This window comes from Lepisosteus platostomus, chromosome 3 (assembly GCF_059453375.1).
Source record: "Lepisosteus platostomus isolate fLepPlt1 chromosome 3, fLepPlt1.hap1, whole genome shotgun sequence".
NCBI lineage: Eukaryota > Metazoa > Chordata > Actinopteri > Semionotiformes > Lepisosteidae > Lepisosteus > Lepisosteus platostomus.
This window is the reverse complement of record NC_142613.1, coordinates 31,346,560-31,368,307: the sequence shown is the minus strand read 5'-3', so window position 1 is coordinate 31,368,307 and position 21,748 is coordinate 31,346,560. Positions and strand designations below refer to the sequence as shown.

At 34.8% G+C, this 21,748-nt stretch overlaps 1 protein-coding gene across 15 annotated transcripts in view; it reads left to right on the top strand.

Moving 5' to 3' along the window:
* The window catches only part of otofa (otoferlin a), a 176,170-nt gene that overhangs the window by 4,259 nt on the left and 150,163 nt on the right, over positions 1 to 21,748 (top strand). For all 15 annotated transcript variants that reach the window (XM_088625211.1, XM_088625208.1, XM_088625206.1 and 12 more), the window contains exon 2: positions 4,638 to 4,696. In XM_088625211.1, coding sequence (XP_088481337.1) covers positions 4,638 to 4,696 — 59 coding nt within the window. The remainder of the gene's footprint in view (positions 1 to 4,637; positions 4,697 to 21,748) is intronic.

The window sequence follows — 21,748 nt, the reverse complement described above, 5'->3', positions numbered from 1 at the left end:
TGTGAATATAAAACAATTGTGAATTATTATTAACACTCAATAAATTGTGTTTCAGTGGTAAAGTTGTAATATAGCCCCCACAGGTATCTCCTGATCTTAAGTCTTAACAACAATATACAGTTAAAAATATCTTACAACAATACTAGTAATAATAATGGGTTACTATGGAAACGTGAGCTGCCAGTGTCCCTTCATTAATATGTCACATGAAAATTAATGGGCTTAGTAGCCTTGCCAATTGAGTTCCAGTTTTACTGCTTTGAGGTTATGCTATGCATATACTGTATACATTTTCAGATAGAGATTCATTTATTCAGTTGCACTGTTTGAGTAGTTGGGATTGTGTGTCTTCAGTGTGTGATCTCACACACTTTATAACAACATTCAGAAAAAAGCCATCTCAGTGACAATTAAACAACCAACTAGGCAAAAGGTTTATGACCTCGAGTGAAAAACATACAGTATATGTTATCATGACAATATTGATTTCAGTAAAAACTTTACAGTGCTTATTCTGAAAAATTATAGAAATGTCAGATTATATTATATGACAAGTAATAGTGAACAAAGCTCAGATTTCCAGTTTAATCATAAAAAAACAAGGGAAGAGGATGTTTCTCTTACTGCCTTGATGAGGAAATGACCATCACGCTGCTAGGTTTTTTTTATTATTATCCTTTAGCCTTTTGTGCACATTACTGGTCTGCCGTTTTGCAGAAAATGTCTATCACCTGATGAAAAACTGCAGTTAATATGTTTTGGTATTTACTGGGTTAGGAAGCCCAGTATGAGAAAAGGCAATGAATCCTAGTCATGAATGTTTCATTTAGAAAAGCTATTCAGAAAACATTTAATCATAGGGATATTACACTTTGTTATCTCTTCATTTAAAAAATGTCAATCATTCCAGAGTGCAGTTTATTCCCATACATCTGATAGTTGCCTAATGAACCATGTACCATTCAAGAGGATTTGTTTTTAACATAGCTTTATGTAGCTCTGTTTCTTGTGTTGTAATGCTAAATGTCATTTGGAAAATGCTATGAACAGCTTCGTTGTTCCAGATGCATATGGTATATCAGGTTGTGGAGCAGAGATTTTGGTTTTATTTATGGATTTGTGGAATTATTATGCAATCAATTCTGACAATACTTTACTGTACAGTATGTCTTGGTTTGAGATTTGTCCCAGACATCAATTAAAAGACAGTTCAGGTCTTCTCTTTGCTTATTTAAAAATGCCCTTTAATATAGTATAAAATAAAACTTTTAATGAGCAGATATGCAGTTTTCCAGCTTTAATTATCATTAATCTATTGCTAGCTTAATCAATTTAACATCTAACATCTGGAGCAAATCTACAAGTTCTTTTGCCCTTTAAAAACAAATGGTTTTGATCTACATGCTATAATAATCCAATGTCAGCATTAAGGCCTTATACAGTATGTTGTTACCCTGTGTTCTTTTAAGATGTACTGTATGTGGTTTATTACATGGTTCTGCCACATTCATGAGTGTAACTTGCTGTGTATTCAGTTCTGTCCTAAGCATCACATTTGAAGGATACCTGTCCCCAAATACTTGCATCATCATTGGTCTTTCATGGCATCAGATTTGAAGATTTTCCATTCAACAATTTATCTTTATTTTACTTATGTGTGTAAAGAAAAAGGCGCAACAGCAGAAACCAAATAGATATGTAAGGTACATTTTATTGACCTTATAAAGCTGTGTTATAGCCCTGAGACATGATTAAATAGGGTTCAGTTTTTCAGTTATGAATGTAATATTTTTGATATTCCTCAAATTTTCCCTGCTATGAAGAAAAGCTTACTGTATATGCACACTGATTACAATGAAAATCACGGAAGCTTACTCACAATAAGATAACCCATTAGTGAATCTTGCTACTCTACAGGTATAGCCTGTTTCATTCAAACTCGTTGTTCTTTTGATTCAGCTTTCACCACTTGAACGTCAGCCACCAACCTTCTGAATCCTCCTGGCTGCCCCTGAGTGGTGAAAACTGTGAATTATAAGAATAATGAGTAGTAGAGTAAGAAAAATAACAATCAAGACTAAATCAAATCTAACAAGGGATTAAATTGGATTTTTAGGAGTGGATTAGACAAGTCTGTGCTTTTGATGTATTATGGAGATAATTGGTTTTGGAATAACTATGTAGTTTCGGAAATGTTTTTTTTTGCACCCAGAAATGTAGTTGAAAATAAAACTCACCATTTATTGATTCAGGTGTTGTCTGATATTAGTCGAATCTGCAATTTATTTTTTATGGCACAAAATGAACAAGGCTAATGCCCTGATTATGTCAATAGTGAAGTTCCAAATGAACCGGTTCATGTTAGGTGTCTGATTCCAGCAGATTCTTTGGAACTTTGGAAAACCATCACAACACAATTGATTTGGAATTTGCAGTTGGCACAGGTTGCAAAACGTGTTTTAAATCCAGGCCTGAGACACGTTTGCAAAACTTGTTTTAAATCCAGGCCTGAGACAATTTATAGCTGATTTAATAATTACATGAACTGTTTTAAAGTGCATCCACCCGTGTTCTAACCTTTAATAACCTCTAATTACTGTTGATTGTTAGTTAAACCTGATACTTATGGCCTTACTTTATTTTCTAAAGGATGACAATGAATTAAATAAATTAATTAGTAACCAGATTGTATTCTTGAATTTATAAGCATCCTATAATCTAAAATCACTTTATACTATTATTTCCTAACATTCAGAGTATTGAAGGTTGTGTATTTTTTGGATATGAGGACTTTAAGACTGTGGTTATACTGTATGAATTCAGGGTTTTTACTGGATTTTTGAAAAGAAAGGAAGTTGTCTTGTCTAATGAAACATTACCATCCCTACATCCTTTATGTAAAATGCATGAAATTACATTGACTTGTCAGCACCTCGGCACATTAATATTGTGATATGTTTAAATTACAGTTGCTCAAACATACAGTACCTGATATAAAGTATTGTACTAATGGATAAGCGATACTGTATACACAACCTTAACAACTAGAGGTTAATTTCATGCAAAAAATCTGCTTGTTCCTCAGCAGCTTGCATGCTGATGCAGCTCCACACTTGAACCTCTACACACCATTTATGTAAGAAGATATGAAAAATAATAATTTCCCTGTGTCTGTTGTCCTGCAATCAATCAGCTGTGAATCATTCATAGCTATCATACCAGAGAATTGATCACTTTATCACAGCATAATAGATCTGGACACTTACCTGTATATTCAAAGCAAAAGTGCTTTTAAAACAGTAAAGAAGGTGATGGTGTGTGTATGTACTGTATGTACTGTAGGAAGACACATACAGTACTAGAGATGTGCAGCCTTTTTCCTTTTTTTCTAAGCTTTCTCCCAGAGTTCAAAGACATACTGTTACTGTAGGTTAATTGGTGACTTGAAAAGTTGACTCTCTTGTGTGTATGTGCATGATTGTGTCTGTGTGTGTGTCAGTGTGTGCCCTGTGATGGACTGGTATTCCATCCAGGGTGTATCCTGCCTTGTGCCCACTGCTTGCCTGGATAGGCTCTGGCTCTGCCTCAAACCTGTATTGGATAAAATGGTTAGAAAATGGATGGATAGAAAATTGACTTGTTCAGAAAATAATACAGTTCTGGTTATACAAGATGAACTCCTGGCTGTATTTAGGGAAAATAAATACTTGCAAAGTGGTTCTAACAGTGAACATTCTAAACGTAATAACATTTCAAGAACTGATTTTCTATTTAATTTTCTTTATAGTTATTCAGACATCATCAGGTTAACTTCTCAGATATTGCTTGGTACAATCTACTGTGCATTTCAAAAAGTAGAGAACTTTTAAGTATAGTTACAAACATATTATATGGCATACACGTGTGTTATATTCTGTATTAAAATGATTCTCTTGGCACAGGAGGACTAAGAAAATAAAGACTTTTGTTAAAAGCATTTTTGTTGAACCCATTTTTGTACTTTGTGTAAAGGTGAAAGTATAGTTATCTATGTAATTTGTCAGCCCTGAGAACTGTAGTTTGTAGGTTAGGCTTCAGTGGTACATAAGAGCATAATGAAACACAAAGATCAGATCAATCATACTAGATTAATTTTTTATAAAGAGGCCACAATACCTGCTGATTTTGTTTTGAAATTTTAAAATGTAAAAAAGTAATATTAGATGAGAACACCGTAGGGTTTTAAGGTTGGGTGACTGTAACATTTTTACACTTATCACTTTCACTTGTTTTTATATTTTTCTGTATTTACTTAAAATAATAATAAATCAAATCGATAATTAATTTCTATCTTGTACTACTGGATTTATATAGTAGATTTATATTTTACTGTATATATGGATTTATACCCCCAGATTTATTCATTCACCTGAAGAAATACGTGAACAAAAATGCCATATAAAAGAATGTGTTACAGATGTGTCTTGCTTAAAAAATCTAAAAATGTCACTGTATATTGTAATCATAATAGCATGATTAGCTCTCAAAATCTTATTTTAACATTTTTAATATTTTTATTTCTTTACAGCTTTATTTAACAAAGTCATGCTGATTTTTCTAACACTGAAACCACTCTGCTTTTCTGCTGTGCCCTCTAGGTCTTTCATTTTACACACGGGTTTTAGAGAACTGTGAAGATGAAGCCCGATTTGATGAGGTCAGTATGCTTCTCAGCTTATTCATGAAATATTCATTTGTGTTAATAAGTGTGAACTATCTCTTTGTGTTTTTGGTGAGAATATTTACTCTTTCAGAATTGAGATGCAAATCTGAGTCTGCTCTTTATTAATGGCGATATGTTTGGAATATTTGCCCTGACAAGGAGCTAAAACAAAGCTTGTTCACACGGTATATGATGTTTACAGGCTTCCCTGTTGGGTAGCATGGTGCTATGGCATTTTCCAATTTCCTCCCACTGCCCAGCAAATGTTATCACACCTAACAGAATTGTCTCAGAATTGTCACTGTGTGTATCCTGCTACAGGCAGGGTGTATTAGGCTCCAGGTTGCCACAAACGTTACCGGAAATAAGCAGCTTTCTATGAATGGATAAATTGATTTTGTCCTATGATGGCAAAATTAAGAAACAAAAGCTGAATTAATTTATTTCAATTGTACAAGACTAGAGAGAAAACACTATGAAGATAAATTACTCCTATTATAATCAGTGAAGTAATATATTTCTATCCAAATATATTACTTTCAAATTACTTTAGAGAATTTATTTCAAGTGCTTGTGTATAGTCCAGAAAGTTTGCTGTCTTCCAGTTGTTATGTGACTTCACCTGCAGCAAACTGCAGTCCTGAGGGACTCATATCCGCAGTAAGGAGCAGAGGAGGAGCATAAATATCCCCAAACATTATCAGCATGCGGGACCTCTTCTCAGTTGTTTTTTGCTATACAGGATAGATACAGTAGCTCTAAGCAGTAATTCCAGGGTGCGTTCTAGTGATACATAGTGTATGGTTACAGCTACATGCTAGAAACCCATGCTAAAGTATTACATACAATTAAATATAAATATTGAATATATACATCCTATATATACATATATATATATACTGTACAAAGTAGTTGCATGCAAAGTAGTTTACATTTTAAGGTGGGAGGGGAGTTGTCTTGTATTTGAGCTATTGTACAACAGCCTACTCAGGGTTAAGTCACTTGGAAAGAAAAAAACAATATTTATAATTTGTCTGTAACAAAGGTACAAATCTGTCTAACTGGGGCTGCTCAGCTTGTGGCCCCACCAGCCTGCTCCTGATTACACATTTTTGCTACAACCAGCCCTTACATCATTCAGTTGCTAATTAGAATAAGCTATGTTGCCATAAAGGAGCTGTTTATATCAACAAACAACAATGGAACGGATGGGCAGGTCTGCAAATTGAGTATCCCTGTTCTAAAGTATTCCAGTGTAGGGATACCATAAACCAGTGGTTCTCAAACTGTGGTACGTGTACCGGCAGTGGTACGTGGAGTGCCGCCAAGTGGTACGCCAAATGACCCTGGAACTGTGTAGTGTGCACTGAAAAATCGGGACGGGTTTTCATATTTTGTATTTCAATACGTGTCGAATACGCAGCCTACATACTACGATACAGTGCGCGCTAATAGTTCAGTGGACACAAGAGATACTCTGTAATTCTATACCACTATATAGGAATGGGTGCTACGGATGCAAGTGACCAATTGTATTTAAAAAAAGCTACTGTATCTCCAGCAAATAGGGAGAAAGGAGAATGTACGTGATTTTGGAACAATGCCAACGTTGTAAACACAGGAATGCATAGAAATACGTGCTACGAACGCAGGTAATCTTGTGAGCACACGAAAGCGTGATAACAAAAAAATATTAAATAACTGTTCTAATTTGAGAAAAATACACCGAGCGTCTCTGTTTCGCTCCCATGCGCATTAAATAAAAACTTTAAATAAATACGGAAATTAAAACGGAAATGCGGAAAAATGCAAGCTTGCGTATTGCTAAAGCAGGTAAACTACACTATTTTTGAAGAACCTTATTTACCGTTGGCAAAAGAGCTGACGTATTATGTGTAGAGAAAAAGCTGCTGAACAGCTCGACCTGCTGCCCCCCTCCCCCTGAAAGACAGTCACTCATAGAATTATTGAAATGAAGGATTATATCAAAAGTACACTGATAGAGCGCGTTAAGATGAGCAGATGTTTTTCACTGCAATTAGATGAGTCTGTAGTCGATTTGGCCAATTTGCTCGTTTACGTTAGATACGAGTTTGAGGGCATGTCCCATGAAGACTTTCTGTTCTGTAAACCGCTACCAACAGGAACTACAGGAGAGCACATATTTCAGCTTCTGAATGAATTTATCGAAGAGAATGGCCTCGACTGGATAAAATGCGTCTGAGTTTGTACAGACGGTGCTAGAGCAGTGACAAGCCGACATAACGGTGTAGTTGCACGAATTAGAGAGGTTGCTCCAGAAATTAATGTACGCATTACAACATCCACCGCGAGACCTTTGCCGTCAAGAAAATGCCTGACGATTTAATATCTGTTAGACTCTGTTGTGAATTGTATCAAGGCTCGAAAAATTAATTCACATCTGCTTTGCTCAACTAAACAGGCTCACCCCTCTCACTGAAATGGTGCTTTTTTATTAGTTGTTGTTAATGTTTTTTTTTCTGTAAAACACTTTGAAAAGCCACCTTTAAAGGTGCTATATCAAATAAAGTTTATTATTATAATATTTATTATATGTATGTGTGAGTGTGTGTGCACACGCGCTCATGTTGGTCATTGAGAATTTCTGGGGTTCCTATGAGATGATGACTTGTAGGTGGTACTTGGATGCTTTGGTTGGATTAGGGGTGGTACTTGGTCCAAAAAGTTTGAGAACCACTGCCATAAACCATTCAGTAAATGGAGTAATTTGCAATATTGCTAGTCACTGGCAATCATCCTATTTACTAGACACCATGAACAACTATAAATTGATATTGTTATTAACAGTATGTAACATGGTGACCCAAAATGTTTAAAGGTGTTCAAGATGTTGACTATGGCTTTGAAATTAAGTTCCCCATTGGCTGATGGGGCTCTAGTCCTCAAGGACATTTTGATGTACAGGGAGGAAAAGTGACAACCTTTATGAGTCCTAACACATGCCCAGATGGTCACGTGCATTATGAATTCTATAGAGTGAGTGTGATTTACAAATAAAGGCGTCTGTCAGGTACTGGAAGACTTTAGGTTGATGGAAACATGAAGATAAGAGAAAACTAGAAAATGGCATTATGACACTCTTGCTCTATAGCTGATTTAAATTTAATGGCTACCAATGGCTGGGCCAGTAAGTAGGAGCGATGCTCTATTCATAGAATCAAAGAAACTAAAACTACAGCCAAAAGCTCCTGCCCAGTTCATGGCATATCTACTTTTTAGACAATTTCAAAGAGATGATGTGATGAGTGAAGAGCATGATACTTTGCAGCAAATGTGCAGCAGAAGCTCACATACTGTACATTTAAAAGGGAGAATACAAGCATGGTTTGTACAGTATGTAACCCCTCTCTGTGAGCTGGTTCTGGATCCTGTGGGGAAATTGTGGAGAACTGTGCAAGAGCCTAGTACACAAGATAACTCTGTTTGAAATCTTATACAGTATGTATGTTATAAATATCTCTACCATGCATTTGTATATGGAGTACTACTTTCTCCGTCCACCAAAGGTATATTGACTTTGACAGGTTATTTGAAATGAGAAGAGAAAATCATTACATATCCAGTTCATTTTTTATTCATTATATTTTCCTGTCATCTAAAGTATTTTTTTGCAAAAAAAAAACTGTTTGCAAAACAGTTACATCACAACTTCAGGTTGGATAGGTCACAAAGCATTTTATTTCTCAGTTGTAATATTTTAAAGACAATACTTATTTCATTTAATTTTTGCCACTTTTGTGGCACTTAATTTTGTGCTTGTTGTGATTTATTTTTATTTGAAAGTGTTAAGATGCTCTTATTATTTCTAGGGAATATCTATCTTATGTAAAATGCAGGGACAGCCTAATCTAATCAGAAGCACATATGGCACACGTAATTGAATTCGCCATGTGCATGATGACACATTTTGCCAATTGAAGTAATGGTCTTAGATGAGAAAATAAGACAAAGTACAGAGTGGGATACTGGACTGAGAAACAAGCAAAAGACAAAAAACAAGTTTTGAATGTCCCATCCATTGTGAGACGTCTGCTTGTTCAGTCCCCTCATGTGGGAGTCCTTTGTTGGAATCAGAACTTTTAACAGTTGACCTAGTGTTAAAGTGTATTGGACTTTCTTGTCTTGAAGGACTGATTGTGGTATCATTGACTATCTGTTACAGTCAAGGACGATAGTCTTCCATGAATCCATAAGTAACTGATAAGGCTAGTTAGTTACAGTAGTTACCAAAGGGGGTGGAGTTCTGGGGATGGAAAATACCAAACATGGCATCTTTTATTGTAGAAAAACCATTGCACTTCCACACATATCTTGACAGTAAGGGCCTTTGACCCAGTGGCATAGAGATAAAAATAAATGGAGACTTTGCTGCAGGCATTGTCCTCTAGCAGAGCCATTGAGATATTTCAAGATATCTTCCAGTGTTTTATGTTCTTCCACCCATTCTGACATTGTGGATTTGGTTTCCAAAGCCTTGCTGGCTGAGTGTGGAGGATGCAGGAATCCTAACAGGCCTTGACAACTTCCCACCTTCATGAAACTTGATTTTGAGTTCTCTGCTGATAATGTGTTTTCACCTAGTTTAAACCTCAGCTTACCTATTCAATCCAGTAATAAGATTTCCTTTAATAAGTCCCCTAATAAGCTTTTATGATATACTACAGAATTATCTTGCTTTATTAGAAATGCGTGAATCTGCAAAGCTGCTGTCAAGCTGACATTAATTTCTATTGTCATGCCAAATTCATTGGCATTTGTTTTATCTGGCAACGTATACTGTATGGTGAAGGATTCGATCCACCATATTAAAATACCCAACAGTGTACCAATAAATTAAAATCATACATATATTAGATATCTTGCTGCAATGTCTGCATCAATGGCTAACACAATTGTAAGGATATAATTGTACCACAATATAGCAGAAAAAAATAAATTTGGCTCGCACAAAATTACCTTTTTTAGAACAAGAAAAATCTCTGGAATTACATATAGGTACTGTAGGCTGTGCATTTAGAATATATGTTACACAGTATTTATTTTGTTTGTCTCACATCAATGCATATTGCTTGTCTTGTGAATGAAATAATCTGATAGAAAGTGAATGAAAAATATGAGCATTTGTGACCCTTTTCAAAGTAAAAAACACATATCATACACACAAAGCACAGAGTATGATTAAGCATCATCAAAAAAATAACAAACCTATATATATATATGAATATTTAATTTATATTCAGTTTATAAACTGATTATAATTCCCAGAGTTACAATTTGAAAAATAGTACTTACTCAGAACATTAAACCTGCCTAAATTAAATTAATATGGTTTGCCTTGCCTGTAATTAGAACAAACAAATACTGTATAGGTTTTCCCAGAAATGCTTAAAATTCAGCATGAAACCAAATCACAATTTAGGCTGTTTTAATGTCTGCACCAGCCATACTGTATAATGAGAGTACAATAAATTGATCTAAGAAAAATTAAATGTCTTCCCTTTGAATTTCACCAGATCAAGACAATAAAAGCATGGATTCCCAAAATGGTTCTGCTCTCAAGAGAGAGCAGTTTTTGACTGTTAACGCAATGTTTGGAAAACGTCACTAAATGCCCATTAAAATCAACAGCTTTGTAGCTCTTGTGGACTATACAGTACATTCACTGGTCAAGGGAAACATTCCTGAAAATATCTGCATATGCCTCTAGGCATTCAGAACATCACATACATCGTCTTAAAATATCTTCAACAAGCTGAAGATGAAAAATAAGAAGCCGAACAAAGAAAATGAAACAATAGTAGTGGAACCAACAGAAAAATAGTCGATCCAACAACAAAATAAAACCATACATACCATACCTATCACTTCAGTCGATAGACACACTTTGTGCTTTCTGTAAATACTGACATACAGCAATACTTAACCATGTGCAGAAACAACAAGATTAAAAAAGCTGAAACCATTTATTATTAGTAGTAATGATACAAAATGTATTATTAAATAATGCATTTAACTGTGGCCAGAGACACTGCCTTGAATACAGATTTATTTTTCATTCATTGTGTCAACTATTTATTTTGTATCCTTCAGAGAAAATTTGAAGTTTCCAGTTCTTCTTGTTCTGCCAATATAATTTTTCACTCCCGTTAATTCTCTCCATACTTGAAACATTTCAGCTTGCTTCATGTTTAAAAAGTTGTTTTCTGATGATTCTTTGAGCCTTATAGAGCAGACACAGCTCACTGAGTTCTTAGCATCATTGTGAGAGTATACAGTATGGATGTAGATCAAAATTGGGCTTACATAACACTCAATGTGCATAACTAATGTTCTCAAAACATTTTTACTGAGTTGGCGATGAAAGCAAAACAAATGACTTTGACAGTTAAACTCAGCTGTGTACATTAAAAGTCAAATCTGATTACAGTTTTAGAAAATATCTTGAGTACAAAGATATTTCCTTTTGCCCATTAGTAGTTCTTGCACTGTGTTTGTTTAGGAGCAGCCCATGGACCAGTGTCAGCCAGTGGCAGACACCTGAAAGAATTTATGCATTTAATGATTGAGAGTGGAGCAGAATGTCACAAAATCCCACTTGCTTTTTTTCTCCCAAATAATTACAATATTTCACAGATCTGGATATCTACAGATTTCCTTTTTTCTATTTATTTTCTGATATTTACTTTAAATGATCTTCTTGATCTAATTTTGTAACATTAATATCAATTAATAAAATATTAGGGTAGGAACAGTCTGAATACTTATGCACCAGAGTGTATACAAAAACACATTATTCCTAAAATGAATTTGTTGTTGCTTCAAAGGATGAAGACAGATTGTGTTTTTAGATATTGAAGAGCATATGTTAAAGGTACTGTTTGTCTTTCATGAAAGAACCAGAGATAATGATATTGAATGGTGCACCCCAAGCACAGTTACATAAAAGACACTTATTTCTCATAAATTTATTTCAAATAAAAAACAGTTTAAATGAAAAAAATAATTGGAATAATAAGCCGCTCTATCATTATCAAAGATACTTACACTTTAAGATGAAAATAATAAACATAAAGCCTTTCAAGTAATTGTTTAAAGTCACCTCAGATTACATAATTAATACTGATTGCTTTGAGTGCAGTGTCATTTTGAGATAAAAGTGATGATGATTCACACATTCCAGTGTGACAAACAAAAACCTAAAGCTTGTGGCCTTAATTAGTCCTTGTGACTTAAGAACAGTTGTTGCGAAGAGTCTGCACACTCTTGCAAGCAGTGAAATCAATTTGACAAATAAGAGTGATCATATGACATAAAATATAATAAGACAGAGCCTTCAAGGATGATATGCAAATAAAATATAATTAAGTTGAATCACTTGGCAACTAGGATGCCATTTAATTAATTTAAACTTGTTTTTAGAAAAACATGCAAAATGTATGCAGCAATAGATCAATGGCAGTAATTTTCTCTAGTAAAAACAAATCAAGTGTTATCGAACACACAAATGAATTAAATTAAACAACAATTTCCCGACTTTTATTTTTTGTGTGAAATTAATGGTCTGGGTCCAAATGAGATCTAAAGTAAGATCCTTTGTACTCCTAGCAGTATTATCTATTTTTAAACATCCTGCACACTTAGAGGGGCTGCACAGGGGATATATAATTGAGACAGCATGTAGCACGTTATCCCCTTTCTTAAAGTTCAGTCCCTAGAAACACAACATCTATATCCCACAATGAGGGCTCCAAAGTCCACCCCCATTATCTTCGCACCTGGGCAGTGTGCAATGTAGGGTGAAGTACAGAAGGACTCTTACAGTTCTGAAGCTACTTCTAGGGGTATAGGTTGTTGCATTTCTATAGCCCTTTACAAATCGAACAGGTCCTACGTCACCCACCACTGGGTGCATTATGCATCAGCAGCCCCAGTACACAACAGGTCAGTCAGAGAACTGAGAAATGACTTCAAAAACTTAGGTAGTCCAGACTCGAATTTAGTTGGGATACAGTATTCCCATTACCATTCCCACTCTTGCAAGCACTGTCACAGGATTTTCAATGACCGAGTGGACAGGTTTGCAGTTCGACATTTTAATACTGTTCAGAATTAGGTTCAGAATCATCTTTAATTCATGTACAGTACAAGGAATTCACTCTGATTGGACATTCATTTAAACTCACAGATGATGTGAAAAGCTCCATCATTTTACTGTTTGTTGTCAAACATTTGTACCAGGAGGTAAAAAATCCTGAGTAGTCTAGAAAAATAAAATACAATTTTAACATGGGGTTCAGACCAAAGGGCTTGAAGCACTTTCCATCAACAGTGAAAGGAAAGGGTATTGCATATCTAATCTCTGAATCCCCCAGCTTCAGTCCATTAATATCTATAGTGCACCTCAACTGCAGAAACCACCTTCACAGTCATAACAATGGAGAAAATTTTATAGATGTCTCATACGTCTAACATAAAAATGGACCTCAAACTCAATTAGAAGAACATTGATCCTGTACTTCAGCACTCATCTGAAAATGAGTAAAGTTAAATTAGATTTATTTATTTAATCCTGACCTCAGCGCTGACAGTTACAGCAGTTGTTTTAAAGGTGTAATACAGCAGGACGACATCTAAGGAGAAATGGGGAACAACCATCTGTTTAAATCACAATTTGTTGGGAGGTCTTTTTAATTTTGGGGGGCAATAAAATAACTGGACTAAAATCCTGTGAAGGATATACAGCAACATTATTTTCTGAGTTTTAATAAATTTAGTCAAAACAAAATGGATGTTTTTTTCTGTATTGAGTCAATGTATATTTAGGACATTAATACTATTCAGAATTAATACACTTTTATTTACTATCTCAAAGTGAAGATTTGTAGTGTACACCTTTTGTTTATAGAGTTTATTCTTGTGTTAAAAGACAATATATTATTTTAAGATGATTAAGTATTTAATGGTAGCATGGTGGAGCAGTGGTTAACATTGCTACCATGCATGGCTGGGGCCCTGGGTTAATTTCTGAGATGCTGTCTGTGCGGAGTTTTTTATGTTCTCCCCATGTTCGCATGGGTTTCCTCCCACAGTCCAAAAACGTACAGTAAGGTTAATTGGCTTCTAGGACAATTAACTCTGATGCGAGTGTGTGTATGACCTGTGAAGGAATGGTGTCTAGTCTAGGGTATATCCCGCTTTGTGTCCGTTGCTCTCTATGGAATAAAGTGGACAGTATTTGATTTTCTAAAACTAACTTTCCTCCCTGAACATCATAAGTTGCAAGACAAAACCAGTATCTTAGCATATCTCTGTGAAATCTTTAATCATTTAACTTGCTTCAGTTGAGGATAATTCTCAGGATTGTGTTACCACATCTCTTTCTTTTTTGCTTCAGGAGCTCCAGTATGCAGTCTTTAATGATATGTGGTGCATGGTCGCTGTAAGATAAAAAGTTTCAAAAGCTGTCAGCTGTCAGACATTTATACCATCCTAACCCGCTTCCCACTGCTCGGTATTGAGTCTACTCGTTGAGAGCTCTACCTGGCGTTTTTCCGTATCTCGTATATTCTGGATTCTGGACTTCCCTTTTGCCTTTTTGACTTTGGACCTCGCCTCTCGTCTCGGATTGTTTGCCTCCCGTGTTCTCCCCAGATTCTGACCTAACTTACTCCTTTTGACCACGACCTTGCCTCTTGCTTCAGACCGTTCGCTTCTATCATACTTCCTGGATTCTGATACACCCTTTTCCTTTGGACCACGAACTTGCCTATCATATTGGATTGTTCGCCTGCCTTGTCATCTACCTACTCCTGCATCTGCACAGGATCGTCTTATCTCACCATCAGTCGGGGGCATTTTAGATTGCTTGACTCCAGAAAAAACTAGAGGCACATCACACATCAGTCTGTACAACAACCGTCTTCACTCATGAAATCTCATGTGTGTCGGCTTGAAATTAGATGGAGGGACAATGATCTGTCTATTCAATTACTTGCCTTCAAGCAACACCAGCAATTCCACAGTTATGAACTGACTGTTACAAAGTCAGCTTTTTTGAGAAAGCTAATTGAGGCAGGGAAGAGTAATCCTAGAACCTTTTTTTCCACAGTTTATCTTCTCTTAAATCCAGTTATGAACAGCACCAGAGTCTGCTCCAATGAAATCATTTTCTGAGCTTCTTTAATCTAAAATTCATGACATCCACAGTCAGGTTGTATCTTGTGATCCCACTTCTGAGAATACTCAAGCTTAGTGCATCTTTCCTTGCAGTCTTTTATGGAGTCTGTCTTCTTCAGATGCTTGAAATGATCACCAAAGCTAAAACCCACCACAGTTTCCTTCGATCCTATACTTATAGCCCTACTTGTTCAAAATTTGTAATTCCCATCATTGAGGACTGAAATTGTTCTCTTGACCCCTAAACTTGCAATTATTAACCCTGTGTTAAAAAATGCAGAATAGAAATATCTAACTTATCCTTTTTTTCTTTTGACTGTTGCTGTTCAATTAAAAACTCACTTAACTGCAAATAATCTGAATGACCCTTTTCCATCTGGATTCAAATAATAGCAAAATATAGAAACCATGCTTGTTAGAGTTATTAATGATCAACAGATAATTCAGGATTTAAAAAATAAATTCCTGTCTAGCTGGTCCTAAGTGCTGACACTGTTGACTTTACAATCTTGCTGAAGAGATTAGAAAGAGCAGCTGATATTACTGCAACTGTGTTGTTGTGGATTGAATCTTATCTAGCTGGTAGAAAACAATTTGTTCAAATTGATCACTATTAACATGTTTAATCACATTTGCTGTCCTATAATTCATTTTTTTCTTGCATTTTTCTCCAGTTCTTTATAGTATCAACAGTATGTGTTGCCATTGGGAAAATATATGATATATGATATTTTAATGATATAATTATTATATCAGCTGATGACGCCTAATTTGTTCCCACAAAACCTGGCATTAATCAAACACTTTCCTTTTTGTCTTGCTGCTTAGAATATGGATGCAACAAAATGTTTTTCATTTGAATTCTGACAGACCTGACAAAGTCATGTTGATGGGCTTTTTTTATCAGTGTTAGAAATGTATCAGCTTTAGTTTGGCTTTTAATGTCTGTCAATCAGTCAAAGTGCTTAGCCAAGGAATCTTGGGGTCATTCTGAAGCTCTTTTTTGTAGTGCTATTGAGGTATGTTTTTTCATGTTTGGAACATTTGCAAATATCCATACATGTTTTCTAGTTTAATATGAGAAAGCTAATAGATGCTTGTGTCGTTTCCAGTTTTGATTATTGTAATGCAGTGCTTGCTGGTGTATGCAAACATGTTTTTAACAAACTGCAGCATGTTTAGACCTCTGCTGTTCAGATCTCAACCAAAAAGTAAAATTGTAAAATTGTACCTGCTTGATCTTCCATGCACTGAGTCCTAGTAGATGACAGAATACGTTTCAAAATACTGCTGCTCACTTTTAAGGGACCGAACACTTTATCTCTTGACTGCATCAGAGAGCTGTGAAGTCCCTATGCAACTATATGTCCACTTGGACTCTGGGCCTATTTCAGTTCCCATTTCAAGGCTCCAAAAACTGGGAGTCAAAGCCTCTTTTTCTGTTGGTCCAGAATGCAGAAATTATCTTCCAGCACTTTCAAATCCTATCATCAACCTAACTATTATACAATACTCTAGATTTTTAATTTTGCTTTATTTGCAGTTCTAATTTGTGTACATCTGTCTCTTTTGATTGACTGTTTTATTGTACACTGCCTTGAGATAAAATAAATGAAAAAAATAAATGTTATTATTATTAACCAAAAACTTCTATACTTTTATTCTCACACCTATGAATGTGTTTTTGCCTAAGTGCATACCTGTATATGTGATTTCATATTCACTTTGAAGTAATTCTCTAGTCAAGAAATTGCTTTATTGACAACAGTTCTACTGCCTGAATTTTATTTTATTTCGTACATTGGGATTAACTAGTTAAATTCCAGATTTACGTACAGTTTTATCCAATCTAATCTTTCTTTCTTTTAATCTTGCTGTACTTTAGAATTACCATAAGAGAGTGATTACAGTGTTAATTAGAAAAAACTGCATGAGGCCTTTCAAGTGATTTTAAATGACTGAGATAGTCAAATGTAGTTACATTTCCACCACTTTCTTAGTTTATGTTTTACATGACTACAAGAGATAAAACATTGTCATAATAGTAACTACATCTAAATATTAACTATTATGTTAACTAAATTAACATCAAAGCAGTAAAGACCTACAATACAAGGTTACTAACCTCTAGTATTTACTCCATAACTTATTATTTATTTTGATAATATGGTGGCATTTCTCCAAAGATTAGTGATTTTATGTAATTACTTGTAAAGATTCTCAGTATCATTTTTAGCATTGTAAAGTGGTATCTCAACTTAATTTTTTAAGTGCATACACAAAAATCTTTATATGCATCTGTATGAAACATTAGCAATAATGTGCTAAAGATTATAAGAATGGCAAGACCTTTTAATCTTAGCATTGCACAAATAGTTGATGAGAGATGATAAATTAATAAAATTAGATAGAAAATGGATCATGTTATCCTTAATTCTTCTAACAATTGAAACTAAAGAGGAGGAGGAAGGCAAAAGAGATTTTAACTTACAAAAGACAATGCTAGACTTAAATGCTGCACTATAGGATGGAAAATATATACAGTACATAGTATATCCATACAATAATAATAAATTATGTGAGCTGTTTCCTCTTATAATGTATTTATTTTAGTAATTAAAATACAAAGCATGAATGTAAATTTAAATAGAATTACATATCTATATTTTCAAATGATTGTACAGCAAAGGTAAATGATAAATTATCAAGTAAATGTACCCGATTACACGGAATTTAATGTGATTTTTAGAATAAGTACCTATCTGGAGTCATCAATGCAAAAATCATAATCATGTAACGCTGCATTGTTACTGAACAGTGTGCAACAAATGCATCTTTAAAGTGAAAAACACATGAAACAATACCAGACAGGAAACTAATACTTCATGAGTTAAGGGAAACAAGGTGCAAAGTTGTATTAAATGCAGGTTTACATATGTCTTAAGTTGTGGTTTTGTTCTAACTCTGTGATAAAAGTGAGGACGGTCTATAGCTATGCCACCTTACCACGTGGCAATTCTGACACCCTGTGTGAGAGAGTGACTTTGCCCTAGCATCTCTCTTGTATTCTTCTTGAAGAAAACCCTGTAAATATCGTTCGTGTAACATGAAAAATGAATATCATAATCATATTGGTGTCTTTAGTGATGTGTGAGTCACAATAACTATAATTTACTGAAAGCTGGGCTCAGGAATGAGAGCAGAAAATCATGGAAGTGCCAATTACATTGCAGTTCAGCTGCTATTAAAGGGGAAAAAATTATTTTCAAAACACAGTGGTTCCCAATAGTCAGAAAAGAGACCATGATGGGTTGGATCAGTGTCTATCTGTCCTGTGATACTTCCTGTAGAAAACCATAAATATACCTCCAAGCTAGTGTTTGTGTTTGAAGCTGTTAATGTCAAAATCCTAGAGAAATAGGTTGTCCAGACTTCCATGCTGAGAGCACTTTTCTGAGCACAACACACAAAAGCAGAAGAGCAGGTGGCACAGTACCAAAGCTTGGCCATCAACGGGTAGTTTTGATTATCGGAAGTGGTCAAACAATGAAACACATCAATGGATTAAATAATCACCTAGCCTTAGACTGGAACTGATATAACTGAAATTGACAGCATACACAGGTGTGAAATGCTCAATGAATAGCAAGGGGGCAAATTAGAGTTAAAACTAAAAAAATGGCTAAAAGTGTCAAATTGTTACCTTGTTTTTCAAATAAAACGTATTCTATGTTAAGCTGATTATCTGAAGGAAATCATTACTTCATCAGGCTAAATTGGATGAATCATATTAACATTGATTGTTTGAACCGAAAATTACTTAACTCACTTTAAAGGTATGAATTTCAAATAGTGTGCTACTTTGAAAATCACCAATTTAACAAAGCCATTAACATAATAAAAAGGCAGTGGAAGACTAGCAGTGAATACAGCAATTAAAGTCATTGCATTAGAGCTAGTAATAATCATAGAACAAGAAATTTGTGACATTTTCTTGATAGGTCTACAGTAATATACAGTAGTTACTTACAGTATAAATGAAAAGCTGTATTTAAGTAAGGAAGCTCATATTGGAATGAACGTTTGATATGTTCTCTTACCTTTCAGTTGTAACCTATGAAAGGTTATCAGCATCATGGGGAAAAATATTTTTTGCTTTTAAATAAGATAATACTGCGCTTAAACAAGATACAGTACTTACAATAAACGAGACAATGCTTCTAACACATCACTAGCAATAAGACTCTCTTCATAAATGTATTACTTTTTTGGCTATGGCCATCCTGGAATTGTTTTTTTATTTTGTTTGGCTTTCCCGTATCTCTATTTCATGTCTGTGCAAACCAACGCTGAAATACTGTTTCTTCTCCCTTTTCTTGAATTTGAAGTGTACTGTAATTCCAAATTCAAATGTATTGGAAAAGCATGGGCTAAAAGCTTTTGAGATTTTTGTACTTAAAGGTTAAAGATAGACCAACAAGAACAGTAGCAGTAAACCAGCAGTACATGTAAGTTTTACTCTCAAGTCATTGTAAATGTATTCTATTCAATGTTCAAAGATTAAGTAAAAACTTTGTACAGTATGTGTTTCTACAGCTTCACATGAGGAAAAAAATCAAATTTGTAAAGCCACGTCACTTCTACTTTTTACAGAAACGGTGAAAAAGACGTATTTAACCCAGGAATGCTCAGTCACAGTCTGTTTTATTTCATGTACACAAAAGACATTTCACATGCTACTTTAGATTAATTCATTTGCACAAAGAAGAGTGTGACAATATTCCTTTGTTGTTAATTCTATTAAAAAGAGATGTGTGGGACAATATTATATATATATTGATATATATTTTTATAAGTCAATATTGTTTCCAAAGTAATTATTACAATTTAATACAATATTATCTCATTTAACGGCGAAACGAGTTTAATTTAAATGGAAAATTATTGTGTTTAAGTGACATATTACTTTGTTTAAAGGCAAAATTATCTATCTAAAGGCAAAAGTACCTGTGCAACTAGAGCACATGAATTTCTGTCAGTACAAAAGAACTGAGGAGCTGAAGTGGTAAAGAAGCGTGTGGCAGAGAGGAAACCCTGTCATAGCTTCATGATCTCATGTATGTACAGCACAGCATATTTTTGCCAGGAGAGCTTCCCTCTGTAATTTTGTTCTAAGCCCTTTTGTTCTGCAGTTACTAATACTAATACTGTATGTGACTATATAGTAAATTTAGTAGTGAGTGCTTAACACACTAAATCTGCTCTTTTCCCACATTTCTATGTGTTTGCCTTTCACTAATGTATTAGAAATATCATATAGTATATTGTGCAGTAACTGCGTCAGCAAAATATTCCCATATCCAGTAAAATCAGGCAGAGCAGCCATTCCCCATGATGAGCCACAGTTTAACTTCCAGTGAATACATTTTAAATCATCTTTAAATATGGTGCTTAAACTCAAACTCCATGCTTATTAATAATGCTTTAAAATAAAATGTTTTCAGTACCTTCATTAATATTGGATACCCCCTTTTGTGCTTTGCAGTGCATATCCTTTGTTTCCTTGTGAGTAGCTAGGCTTGCTGATTTAATTGTACTTGAAATGGGGGTATTTTAAATGCATCACCGTTGAGACTTTATGAGCAAGGAAGGCTGCATATCTGACTGCACCAGGCCCCATTACACCGTGGATTTGCTGGAACTGAAAAATTTGAGATATATGCATAATATATTATTTGAAAAACAAAATAATTTTGTATTTTTTTACGTGTGAGAAATAAGTAATTTTGCATGGGTAATAGCAATTATATTATTATAATATTTCAAAATAGCTATCTGGAGGCTCACAGCCATGTGCCAAATAAGCATCATCAGCACATCACCAACCTTTGGGGAGTAGCTCAAAGCATGACAGAAGGTGATGAAGACTGAATTGTCAGTGTACACACACTTGCATAACACTTGGACAGAACGGTCAACCAGTGCAGTGTTGGTGGTTAAGATAGAATAAAATTGTTTTCATTTCCAAGTGATGTATAAAAGCCAGCTTCCAGCTTTTTGTATATTTCAAAATTTTGTAAGCAAATTCAGTGATAATTTCACTAAAGAATGACACACATAGACATATTGCAGTACTGTGGGTGTTTTATATATACAGTATATAAAATTAAAAAAATCCTGAAACTTAATTAAAGTACCAGATAAAACATCCCTACACCACCCCCCCATCCTCAGGAATGAAAACCAACTAAGCAGTTCTTACTTCTCCCCTCCAAGATGGATCAACCTTAGTAAAGCTTACAGAGACACAGTGGTACATTGTAAGCTACCACACAGCAAAAAACTGTCAACAGGACAGACAGTTCACTTAAAATGATGCCAGAGAACTGAATAAATGGAACTAGAAAAGGTTTTATTTTAGAGTAACTTGTAATTTGCCCTCTAAGTGGTAGTAAAATTTCATGAATCCATAGGATGACAGAGTGATCTAGAGTAATTATTAATCTCTTTTGAGTAAAAAAAAATTACAACCAATCAAGACATTTATTGATTAAATTAAGCTTCACCAACTAGAAGGCCTCCCTGTGATTCAGAATGAGGAGTCCTAGTTTACAGTACTAAATTTTAGAAACCTTCTCTCTCATCCTAGTGTTAATCCCGCATCAGCAGGGTCCACTTGTCGGCACGCCCATCTCCATTTGGTGTTTTGAACCAAATCTTTGAGCTGACCCATTAAATGCGACCGAGAATACTCCAACCGGCGCGTCCTCCGCCTGCCGTTGGAAAATTTTAGAAACCTTCTATCATTTGAAAATGTGTTAACAAAGG